This window comes from Eleginops maclovinus, chromosome 16 (genome assembly GCF_036324505.1).
Source record: "Eleginops maclovinus isolate JMC-PN-2008 ecotype Puerto Natales chromosome 16, JC_Emac_rtc_rv5, whole genome shotgun sequence".
In the NCBI taxonomy this organism is placed as follows: Eukaryota; Metazoa; Chordata; class Actinopteri; order Perciformes; family Eleginopidae; genus Eleginops; species Eleginops maclovinus.
The window spans coordinates 8,141,243-8,154,467 of record NC_086364.1 but is presented as its reverse complement, the minus strand read 5'-3'; the positions used below and the strand labels follow the sequence as shown (position 1 = coordinate 8,154,467).

Sequence of the window (13,225 nt, the reverse complement as noted above, 5' to 3'; positions counted from 1 at the left end):
GAAAAAGCTTTATTTCAAGGTACAAAAAACAGACACGGCAGACTTATTTATAGGAATAATTTACAATACTTTAAATCAGAGCAGAAACAAATACAGACTTTATTTGTACATGAGGGTAGTTCATTGAGAAAAACATGTTAATAAATGAATGTAAAATAAAAATAATTTAGGTGTTCTTTTTAATAAAATTACACAATTCAATGAAATAAATATAAAATATACTGTATATGAGCAGACTAATGAAAAAGTGTGATGGGTACATACTCAGTTTATGCTGCCTTTTTATATTACTGTCTTTGTTTTAGCTTCAACATGATGCTATGAGATTAGAACAAGGAAATCCATTAAAAAGTTAAAAAAAACTAACATAGAATTGCTGCCGTTGAATTAACATTTACCATTTGTCCCCGATCATCCTTATACCATCCATTCCTTGAGCCTTTTCTGAATTTATACTCAAAATCTCTTCCATCTACAATACTAAAACTGACTTTCTACATCTCTGAAATTAAATACTGTAGCTTGTAGGACTGGCAAAAGCTTGTGTGTGACAGCTTATGTAATCAAGGACATGTGTTTACATGGAAATGCATTTCAAACCGTGAACACCAATTAACGATTTACAAGACACCCAATTTCCGTACATACATTTTGCATTACTATAGTTCATATAAAAATGTAAAATAACCAACAATTTCTTAAACAGTTTTATTTACTTTTACAGCTCCTAGGTACTGTATAACAAGCTGCCATCTCGTCAATGGTAGGAAGAAAGAAACACCCACAATAGGTAACGCTTATACCTCTTTTCACCCCAAACTTCTACAATTATTTGCAGGTCTGCTTTAATTCAAGAGGGAATAATGGGGCTTTTTGAAAATGTAAATTATTATATCTAGAACATATTTTCTTGTGGTAAAATACCCAAAGGTGTATTTAGAGAGGTTGAATGGACCTCTCAAAAAGTGTGAGCCGGCAGTGTGACTCTGCCGGGTCACACTGGATGTAGGATAAACATAAAGGACTTGATTCACCCGGATAGAGGTTTGTCTTATTATGGCACGGTACAGATATATAACATCGCTTCGAAGAGTATCTGAGTATTTTTTTTTTAGGGTGTGCTGCCTAAAAGCATTTACTTCAGATCCAAATACAGTAATATGTGCTAAAATTAATCTATGCTTCATTTTACAGCATTTTGTTTCAATACTCTACCACAAGAGTTCACTGTAAAAACTGGGAAAAAGCTGTAAGTCTTGTAAGATAACACGCTGAAAATTGCAAATTTATGCAACCTTAACTCAAACGTTATTCTTAGAAAAGTCTGGGTGAACAGTCTCTAGCAGCTTTGGAATTTATTAGGTAAGGTTTCGTCAAGACTAAAAAATCCTTACCATCATTATTTTTAACAAAATATATCATCTTTAGAAAAGTTTATCGTCTTTGCGGCCAGAACGTCTGACTAGGTTTACATCCAGGTTAATACTGAAAAATAATAAATTGTTAGCATTTAATATTAAACTAATGGAGCCTGAAAAGCCTAAATATTATTAAGCACTTTTTTTTATCTGATCACATCAGACCAATGGGTGTTGAATTCTGTACTACGTTTAAGATAATCGATTCGCTAAAATTCCGGCCTGGCAATTCATTACATTTTGCATTGACCATAACAATATTCGGACATATTTGAAAGGTAAAGGCAGCAGCCTATATGTAACCCTAGTAACGATCTTTCCCCAATTTAGAATGAAACATGTGAGAAAATGTGCTGACAAGACGTAATTATGTGGTATAAAAACTCACAAAGAAGACTTTACATTATTAAAATAGTTTTCTCATAAATGTGGCCGAAAACGGTCAGCATCAAGATAATCTGACGTCTTAAGAATGATTACATAATCACACCACTCCCAGGATAGTAAAAGACATAAATATAGAAAAATATGTAATATATATATTTTCTTATATACTGTATATGCATATAAAACTAAGTATCAGAAAAAGAACATAGGATGTTTCAACATAGAAATCAAGTGAAAATACAAAAATAGTAAGTACACAGCATTGCCCCTGCTTCAAAATCACAGCAGGTTGTACAGCAGCAAAGTTCCCCTTTATGTTCTTTGCAGCTATGGAACAGGGAAAAACGGTCATGTCCTCTTAGCAAAGAGAAAATCCTGACGTGAACAATCTCTATGGACTTCACTCCAACTTAGGAATGGATCCTCGGTAAGGACGGCTTTATTTCAAGTGAATTTCATATTAAAATATTTTTCAAAATCACAACAGAAGGAAGGTGTTACTGCATTTATTTGTCATGACACCTCTGTTTCTAGAGACGGGCGTCAGGAGTTCTCTTGCAGAAGAGTGTGTCAAAAGCAAGGTTAATAGCTAGGATTCAGAGATACCGACACCAGCAGTGGCACTTCTCAGTGACCCAGCAGTAGGAATGGTTTCTGTTTGGACGGAGTTCTCGATGTAAAGTGACAACGAAGAGGGAGCTTTTGGTAGTCAGTTACACAAAGGAAGTCAATTGAATTACGTTTCACTTGAAGAGACCACTCTCATTTTTACTATATCTAATATGGATTACAGACCAAAGGGAAGCGGCAAATCATCACCCAGTAAGTGCTGTGGCATACATTTCAGAGAGCCCTTAGTTACATAAGGCTTGACTGGCAGTAGGTGGTCACACCACATTTAATCTCCAACCAACTAACTCAATCTTTTCTCTTTCATCTCCAACTCTAGGAATCAGTTGCCCTGTGATTTGGTTTGTTTATACTGCATCTTAACAGTTTTAAGTGCTAAATAATAATGGAAATTGGATGACATTTATAATCCAAACAAATCGCGTACCAATTCAAAATGCTCTGGTCCCAAATCTACCTGTTTCATCATAAATGTATATAATTTGTGGAAAATAAGTATTCAGTTCTTTATCATTTTAAAATATTCGAGCAAATTCTCCAGTCGTATGGTCACAATATACCAACAGAATCACCTGCCTAAAATGATTAACTCAAACAACATAGCCATGTACACCTCTTCTCAGGCCCTCATACAAATCAAATCATTTCTAAACCAAACTACCAGCACGTCAAGTGTTCCACTGATGAGCTTCAAGGACAGCAAATGTATTGTGCATCAGATTCGCCTCTTAAGAAGCTTGTATACCTGATGTAGACACTCTGTGGATGTGATTTATTTATCTTTGCAGTGGGCTATAGGAGAAACAGAAAGACTTTATAAAAAATATCTAACAAAAGGAGTCGATATCATCCAGCAAAGGCTTACATACAAATTCTGGCCTTATGAAAGTTTCAAACTCTTCAAACACAAATGAAAAGTGATACTTCAAAACTCCAAAGTTAGACCACCGTCAGCACAAGTGTGAAAGCCTTTACTGGAGTGTACTGCTGACGTCTCACATACTAGAGAGGGTATAGACCACCAAATAAAACTTTGCATCACCAAGACAGAAATATGAGCGATAGCGCTTCACGAGTAGAGGCCTTTATCAAACTGCATATGGCTATAACGACTTAGAAGGTCACGCATCATATAACTTAATAACTGCTAGTCACTCAATGACTTGTTTCTGGCAATGTTTATGGGCTATTAGAAGTGCATTAATGCATTATAATCATATACTATATGAAAAATAATCACAAGGCATGATACAAATATTATAATTCATTACAGACATGTTTTTGTAAAACCAGTTAATGAGTGACCAGCAATTATGAAGTCATGAAGCATTTTGAATAAGTGCTTTTAACTATAATAATACAGTGCTATAAGCATATTATAACGCATTATTATTTTGTATAAGGAATTATAGACATGGGCAAAATAGAAAGTGTTTAGCCTGCCATTAATTGAAAAATCCTTTTTGCGTTAAAATCCATGTAAGCATTCTATAGTCATTTTATCGGATCAGTTATGGATCCATTTAAAGGCAAACGGCTTCAAAGGCTGAATTTTCATTGAGGCACTTCCACATTAAGGTAATATGTTTTGGCCATTGGGTTGGCAAATAGCTTTTCTGTCACACAAACTGTTTCTAGTGTTATGCTTAATAGTATAAGAGCAGGGCCACCACATTAAGGCATGTGAAATACTTGTCCACACTGGAGTAAAAAGCTAAATCTCGGCTTACAGTCATAGAGGAAGGGTCACAGGGGCCCTGCCGGTGCTGGGGGTTCGGGGGGGAGGTTGCACAGTGCACAGACAATGTGTAAAAGAGACATAAAGAGAGAGACAGAGTTGTGATTGCAGCATAACATCACATCGAGCTTGCCACCCCATTCCATCCCAAAGTCTAACTACTGAGCGTCCTCTCAGTACAGGGCGGGTAGGTTCAGGCCGGGTCAGAACCGGAAAGGACCAGGCAGGAGGAGAAGAGCCCAGTCCTGTCAACACTAGGACACAGTAGAGTACGGATTCGGAGTGGAGTTGTTGTGGTGGGCGGACTTGACGATGGTGATGACGCTGGTGGTTGCCACCTTCCCCGGCGAGAGGGGCCCACGGGTCACGGATCGGGCAAAACACTGCAGGGCCTCATACTTGGCTCGCAGGGAATCAAGCTCCAACTTCATGCTGGCGTTCTCGCGGGCCAGCTTGTTCACCTCGTGCTGAAGATCTATCTTCTGTCTCTCCAGCTCCTCCTTCTGGGTGACACGTTTGATGCGACAGCTGGCGGCGTAGCCCCGGTTCTTCAGGGTCCTTCGCCGCTGCTTTAACTTTGCTACATCATCCTTAGTGAGCCCACGCAGGTGCTGGTTGAGTTCCCGCACCGACATGGCCACCAACTCATCGTCGCTGACCGCCGGGGCATTCTCACCCGACTCCTTCTTGACCTGCAGGATAGAGCGGTGGATGAATATCAGACCTGAACTTTCAACAAAAGGTCCATTCTCAAACTTCTTAAACACTTACCCTTAAAGCTTTGCTCGTCTTAAAATGAGTCGTCATTCCCTGCATGCGAACAACAGGCCAGAATCTCACAGAAGACACACTATGTGGAGAGAAAGAAAAATAGTGTTAATTTTAAGTTTTAATTTAAGTTAAAATACACCATAATACAGTAGAGTAGCTTTCTCAACTTAATGTACGGTACTTAACTAAAATATAGAGATGCTGGCACATTAACTGAGTATTTCTATTCCTAACTATTATAAATATCAGAGGACATACAAGGCTCATTTTCAGGTTCATGTTTGTGTTTTGTGCCTCTACTGTGCCATGTCTCCATGCTCTAGTGTTCAAAAAGCTCTTTATTTTTCTTATACTGCAGCACCTCTTTTCACCCTCTGTCTGAAACCAGAGCCCAGACTGCTCTGATTGGTTAGCTGGCCGGCTCTGTTGTGATTGGTCAAACGCTTAGAGATGTATTAGAAATGTCCCACCCCTTAGCCTATCACGTACAAATTGTTGGAGTGCTAGCCAATAGAAGAGCAAGTGTTATTAAGTGATGTCATTATGTTACAGAAGTGGACCAATTTAGGCGTTTCAACGTATACTTTGGGATTTACTACTTTACATTTATATTTTGTGTTCATTTTGTATGTATATTTTATACATTTTTATTGCTATTTTATTTTTATTGTGCTGCTGCAATGCAAACATTTCCCAAATTGGGATCAATAAAGTAGCTATCTATGCATCTATCTCATAGTAGGGCCTCCTTTTCTTTTAAAAATAATGTCTTTAAAATTTGGGATAAATATAGTATATATCTATCTATCTTTAAATGCTACTCACATCTTTATGAATCAGTTGTAGTTATTAATACTTTCAAGTGATCAGAATGCTTTTGACACACATTTTATTTTTATATTTAGATGTTCATCTTGGCACTCTGCCCTACATAATCATTTCCAAAGTTAACAACAACATTCCTAGGATGACGTCATTTGTCAATATTATGTTTGCATGTTAGGGGCCACAGATGACAGCAGAGGGCAGCATGACACCATTAAACTCAGGCACCTGTATTTACACGTTGAAGGAGGAGTGCCCTGACAATGTATTTCACTAGACCAACTGAGATTAGAGACAGGCAACCTTTCTCCTCATCCTGCTCTGTGCTGAAGCTCTCCGGGCCAGGGCAGTTTTTTAAGAAAAGCCTTTCTGTGTACTCAGTACAGTGAGCCACATGCTTTCCGGACTGCTCTCTTGGCCAAAAAAAGCGAATGAGCGCCGGGATGTGATCCTGTGAGAGGCACACATCCTCCCCCCAAGGCTCCATTTCAGGACCCGCGGACCAGCCTGACTACAAGTGCACTGTTCCATGCTAGACTGCTGCCATGGAAACGCCCTGCAAATGGGCGTGGGAGTGTGAGTCACATGGTCACCAAAAGGGTAAACAAGTCTCATTCATAACCACAACACAGCCTATTCATAGTACACATTAGAAGCACTAACTTGTGCTGATAACTTAAAAGGCATCCCCTGTACAAACAGCTCCACTTTATCTATCTGTTTATCCTCTAAAATCCAGTGTAATTTGGATTGTTTAATCTCCTAATCTCGTGTCTACAGCAACACGACTCTGCCTCCACAACGCACTTTAAAACAGACGTCAGCATAACAGTTACAGTTATGCTGATCTTTACAGGGCACTTGATACGCATGTGGAACATTCCTGCACATAGTATGTCACAGAGAAATACTTTCCTTTATAGTCACTGATGTATTTTTGCTGCATGTGAGACAATGTGGATTTGGGCCTGTGTCTCGCTGGTTGGATCTTCTTACACTGGGCTTTCCTGAGCTGCTCCATGCCCTTATTTAACTCTGGCAGGATATATTTAGCCCTCAGTGCTGACACAAATTTCTGCCAACTAAACAAATTAAGTGAGCATGCGATAGGTGAAACCTCAGAGGGCGAATATTCCTTTGCAGTCCTGTTGGCTGCAGCTTTCATGGGAGAAAGTACTCTGGGTGTGTCTGCTCTTTTTGGGATGTTTATAAAATGTTTACATCCTATATGGGTGTATTGCTAATACAGGACTTTTCAGCTTATGATTTGCAGTTGTGGATTGGTGGGAAAAGTGCCATCGTCATGAAAAACAACCCTAACCCTAAACCGTCTGTGAGTCTTTTATGAGTATTTTGGGGAACCTGAAAATTATATTCGACATCTCTGTCTACAGAAAGTGTTTTTATCTCATGCAGATAAACCTCAATAACTGCTGAGACTACATGTAGAAACCAAACAGCAAAACCCAGAGCCACATAAACTTGTGTTTAGACATTTAGTGGAACATCTGCTGCTCTCTCTGGTGTCCATCATACATTTAGCAAAGATTGCATAATTGTGATTTTTCCGAAGCATCAAATAAAGATGAAGAACTGCAATACAACATTCCTCGGCAGAAACTTGGCCATAACAGCCTTCCTTAAGTGATATTGCATCAAAGGGGTCCCTGGGTATATCCCTTGCATAGATCATGGAAAAGTAATGTGGGGCCTCCCTCTCTGCACACAAGAGGCCTCCAGCATCAAGCAAGGGGCCAGGTTGTTTCCCTGAAATTCTTTAGGCATGTGCTTACGTTTTTTGCAACTCAGAGAGCATGAGAAACCAACATTTTCTCAAAACAGCAATTATATTACGCAGCTAAATCCACTGTTTATAATGCTGCCATTCAGAAAGCACATGCATATCTCACAACAAGTCACAGCTTCTTGCTATAGTCAAGAAAACAACTTTTCACAAGGGAGAGGGAAAATGCCTCAACGAAAAGCAACAGATGGCGGGTAGAGAACAAAACCACATTCCTAAGTGAACACACATGTGCAAACCCTCATATGCAAATCTTTACTGAAGAAGGAACATTGGGTCTGAATCTGTCCTGTTATGCACTCAGCTACAGCGGGGGTGGAGTTCAGGCTATCCCACTCATAAAAACAACGGCTACGAAATTTACAAAATGTCTGGAATTCACAAGTGTCTCACATCGTTCACTTGCCCGAACAAATCAGTGTGCACACGTGTAGAAGTCAGGATTCCGCTTCACCCAGACATTATCTTTCATTTGACTTTTTTATCTTTCTCATACACCCAATAATGTTTCATTCCTGAAGGTGATCCTCTGGTGACTAATAACCGCAAATGTTCTCTTCGACTTGATGTCATCAGTAAGTTATGGAAAAGTGCCACAAGAATGCAAATTAAAAACGTCAAGGGATGACACTACTCAACTAGCTGTTCCTTACGAATTCTAGACACACATTTAATGGTTACGGCTTTGTGTTATTGAATGTGGAAAGAAGATAATTTGGGTTCCTTTAAATACGAACTGACCATTTTGATAACATTTTAAAAACACAGAACTCGGCAAAAACACATTTTTATATGTGTACAAATCTGCCAGAGTTAGAAAAACTCTTAAGGAGCAAATTGATTAAGTATTGTATAGTAAACACTGCACAGCCAGCATTTGAGTCAGTTTAATTGACCTTTGTGCCACTTTTGTTCTGTTTATGCTGATTTCAAAGTCAGGCATCTGGTCAAGTTCAAGGCTGCACTTGAGTGACAGTAGGTAACGTTGGGGCCCAACCTCCTCCTAAAATAAACAGCATATCAAAGACTTGTGTGCTCATGCTGCAGTGATAAATGCAGAGCTGGCTTGTCTGGACTCTTTGTTTATCTTCTCTTTTTGTTTTAACTAGGGAGCAGGTTAAGCAGAAAGCAGACATGTTGTTGCCCTTGACAGTCTGCTACACTCCTCTGAGAAAGCTCTTGCATTTTTCTCAGGGAGGAGGGGAGATTTCTCCACAGACTGCTGCGCTCTGCTCTCTGCTCTTTCTCCAGCGCAGCACATTTGGTGGGATATTATGTGAAGGAAATGGAGAGCATAGCTGAGCAGTGAGTCATGCTGTTTACGGGTAAAAGCGACGACCAGCGGCAGGGAATCACACCCTTTCGATCTGACGTTTCCTGGAAAATCCCGTTGTTTCACGAGAGGAAGGAAAATTACAGAGAACCTTGGAAATAGCTGGCTTTAACACCAGAACTGTTGGGTGGAAAAAGGAGGAGAACTCGCATAATATCTGAGCAAATACATTTTCCCAACCAGGGACGCTGGGAGTCAAAGAAATGTCAAGAATGCATAAAAAACAAGGATGTACCTATCCAACTACCTGAAAACCAACAAGGTGTAAATAAAAGGGAAATATTAGAGCAGACATCACATCACATCCCTTACTCCCCAAAAATATAGATCAAAGCAAAACAAGACTTTTTGACCAAATATAGTTTCACCACTATCAAGATTTCAGTGCTTTGCCTTCAAAACAACTGTTTGGGACACATGCAGAAGGACAGACAAGATGTGACAGAAAAGCATACATTCTGAATGCTGTGGAGCTTTAAAGTGTTTGTGTTTGTTGCTGCCAACTTGCAATTCCAGTCACGGTGTAATCAGGAAGTTGCCAAAGGAAAAACATTAACAACTGAATCCACAAGTCAGCCTCAGTGAGACAAATCAAGGAATTCCCAAATAACATGACAACTCCACAAAATAAATAAATGAGTAATCCTGACACTTGCCACACCCCTGTGCATAATGAGGTGAAATCAGCGGGGTGAGATTCAGTCACTGACAGAAAATCAGTGATAGGCGGAATGCATATCACAGTGGGTGGCAGAGTGAGCAGTCTCAGACAGCATATAACTGTCAGGGAGTCACTTTAGACAGACGCACCACAGGCCTGTTCACACTTTCATCTGTTATTGCCTGCATGCACTCTGTTTGGCATGTTCAGATGTGGATAAGATCACAAGCTTCCAAAGTCAATAATCAGAACTTGACATATTTTTTCCATTGAGAGGAGCAAAAACACTTCATGGTGAACGTGTTCCCTGTGAGTCACAGCATCACCAACCACAGCTAATTCACTTTCACAACACTCCACCACAGGCACATTTTGCATGCGCTTTCATCCATCACTACTGACCAGACAAAAACAGAAATTGCATAATGTGATGACAAATATGCTATATCCTAAGTTGTTTAAGGGGAATTTCTCACAATTTGCCTTGTAACTGTCACACACCATTGTAGTGGTTCCTGAGGCTACCACGGTTACTTCTGCATCCATAAAAGACATCATCACTTTGGTGATTAAACCACATGTTAACCTCATGACAGAGGAGAGGAGTGCACCCACTGCCACTGCCGGTCTGAAGCACCCACCAGGAACAACAGTGAATCACAAAGGCCTCTCTGACAAAACATCTGTCACCATCTAAGTGAAACAAATTGCTCAAAGACAAATATTTTCCAAATACTAATCACAATTGCCATATACACTAATTCTTCCAATGTTCTCTATACATAAACATCACAAACTAAAGTGGGACTTTACAAGACAGTCAGGGAGTATTATTTTCTAGTATTAATAGGTAATTGAGCAAAAATAAATTGCACTGAATGAAAACGTTTCCTTGTCTTTAACCATAATGATGCCAAGCAAAGATAAGATAAAGCTTCCTTGTTCCAGAGTGATTTATTGTTAGTGGAAATGTGTGCTGCCCCTACTCTGTATTGACTGCTGGTTCTTCTGTGGGGGCCACTCAGCCCCGGTGGTCTCACTCCTCATCGTGCCCTTTGTCCCACATGTCTAAAATGCAGACCACGTGTTGTTTCCAATGTCAAAAGTAGGCTGGTATGTTGCACTATAGCAGTCTAAATTAAACCCGCCTTGAAATGAGCAAGAGTAGCAGAATCGAAAAAGGGGTGTGCGAGTGTTTTATATATTAACAAGTATAAAAAGGAACAGTTAATTTCACTTCATTTTCTCCCAAAAAAGTAAATCGAGTAACTTGTGTACTATGTCTATAGGGCTATAAATAAACAAACAAAAATCACATTATTTTAAAGAGCGTTTTGTAAACATTAGCCCACGCAAGTACCGCTGTAAATGTAACATTTATTTACCTCGGGAAATTAAAGTGAGATTTATTTACTATTAATAATAATATTATATATTATTGTTAATTAAGTCTTAAAACAAGTTTTCCGTGCTCGCTTTAGTCGTATGTTGTATAAAAGAAAGATGCCCTATACAGTTTCACAAATTAAAGAAAATTAATCAGCCTTATTTTAAAAAATGACCAAGCTGATTCAATTACTAAAAACTTGGCAATAAGTCACAGAAGGAATCAACGAAATAAGCATTTATTCTAAATTCTTGTTGTGATTTTTTCCAGTTATTGTTTTTATCAAATGTGTCCCAATTTAGCTCTTCCAAGCGATTACACGGACCTCTGGGACCTTTGTGGGGCATTGTGTTATGTTACTCTAACATAACACGTGTCCACGCGACTGAAACAATCCACTAAGTCAACATCAACTTTCATAACCCGGATCATAAACCTATCCTACGTGACGGGCGCGTGTTGCCATCATACTACTGTCTGCGTGAGCCAATATGTCACTGGGACAACTTTAGCTAATTAAAAAAAGTGACTTCAAAACATCTTACTAAGGAAAAAAAACACAAACTCACCTCTGTGTACGCGGATATCTGTGGACTGTGATGGGTAAAAAGTGGAGTAGCGTGTTTCCGATGGAGGCGGAGGAGTGAGTAGAGACAGCGGGGATAAAGCGTCCAGCAGACGACCAGCCGAGGATCCTCGTACTGAATTAACTACAAAACAACAACAATGTACCAACATTCCACGCTCTGCTTCCGCAAGCACTCACGTCACCGATTCCTCGTGACCGCCCCCTCCATTCATGAAAATAACTTTCTGCTGACGTCAGTCTGGGAAGGGGGTGGGGGGGGGCTAGGGGGGAGGCCAGAAATAGAAGATAGATATTTGCTGGAGTCTACTTTTGCTTACTTTACAAAACAAATCTGTACAAAGTCAGCTCATTTGCTATGAGACAAGAAAATAAGTTGTAAAAGCAAGTCTTGAACTCCTTGAGTGTGACCCTCTCCTGTGAGTAAACTCCTTTATGGTTAAGTCTACTCTGCAAGTTATTCAAAAATGTGCATTGACTGAGAGAAAACAGCGACCCCCTCCTCCCTCTGTCTGACTTTAGAGCAGCATTCCTTTCCTGAGGAAAGTATGTGGCGTAGTAGCTCGGCAGTCACAGGATTTCTCTTATTTTAACTGCTCGGCTGCCAATACCGTCACAGGTTATTCTGGGTAATTAAGTACTGAATGTAAATATTTTAAGTCAGGAGCCTTTTAAGGACTGCTGCACTCTTATGGGTTTCCCCTGTTCTCTTATCCGGCATATGAAGACCTCAGCTTTGAGGTTGCCTCACACTATAGTGCCTGTTAAAAACAGATGCCATGTGTTTACACTATAAACACTGTGGGCTACACAGTTCAAACAAGGATTAAAAACAGGAGGGAAATGCAGTTTCACATGTTTTTCTGCTGACTGGACCAACATGAATTGGAGCAAATCTTTCAAAACCCAAAATATTTTTCTTGCAGGATAAACTGCCTGGGTAACCACAACTTATTTGAGTAATAATACCATTGTCACATATTGACTGTATGTGTATTTTTAGAAATGGGAAACATATATTTGAAAAACAGTTTAGACCATATCCTATACATCGAAAAGGGATGTCAGGAATGAATTCATTAGATATGTATTCTGGTTAGTTTTATTCATAGGTGAGTACATGATCAAATTAGGTATTCAATTGGGCCTATAATGTCACATTTCTTCTTTTAAAAAGTCTAGCGTGACCGAAAAATCCCATTATAATTAAACTGTATTGCTCCATTTGCCAAATATAGACAGACATAAAGTTGAACCAAGGACTTGTGGTGTAAGACGTCAGGCTTTTTAATTTCCTGTTTTAGGCCAAAAGTAATTTTATTATTGAATCATATTTGTTCAATGATGGTTTGTGTAATGGTGCTGTGTTTAGCCTCTAGAGACACGCAAGAGGAAGTAAAGAGAGACACAAATAAAAAGCACACACATTGTCCCGGTTGCATGATGTAACAATGACCTTTTGATAAAGTTTGATGAGTCAATAAAAAGGAAATGTTGAGTTGGATGTTGCTGGTGTGACAAGAAGAAATCAAACTTTGCACACGTACTGTACCCCACTTTTTTTCCTAAGCGCTGACGTTAGACACACCATGCTTCCAGCTAAACTGACTAACTCCTGAAAAATCCTCTTTTTTACTTTGACTAAGTGCCAGAAACCAACCCGATTGGAGTGGATTTCTCTTCCT

At 39.4% G+C, this 13,225-nt stretch overlaps 1 protein-coding gene across 1 annotated transcript; it reads right to left on the bottom strand.

Moving 5' to 3' along the window:
• Positions 1-75: 75 nt before the first annotated feature.
• Positions 76-11,692, bottom strand: mafk (v-maf avian musculoaponeurotic fibrosarcoma oncogene homolog K). The gene is given in 4 exon segments (XM_063904982.1): positions 76-4,865; positions 4,945-5,023; positions 11,524-11,648; positions 11,651-11,692. Coding segments are annotated over 4 exon segments (684 nt in total). The 3' UTR covers positions 76-4,427.
• Between the last annotated feature and the right edge of the window lie 1,533 nt (positions 11,693-13,225).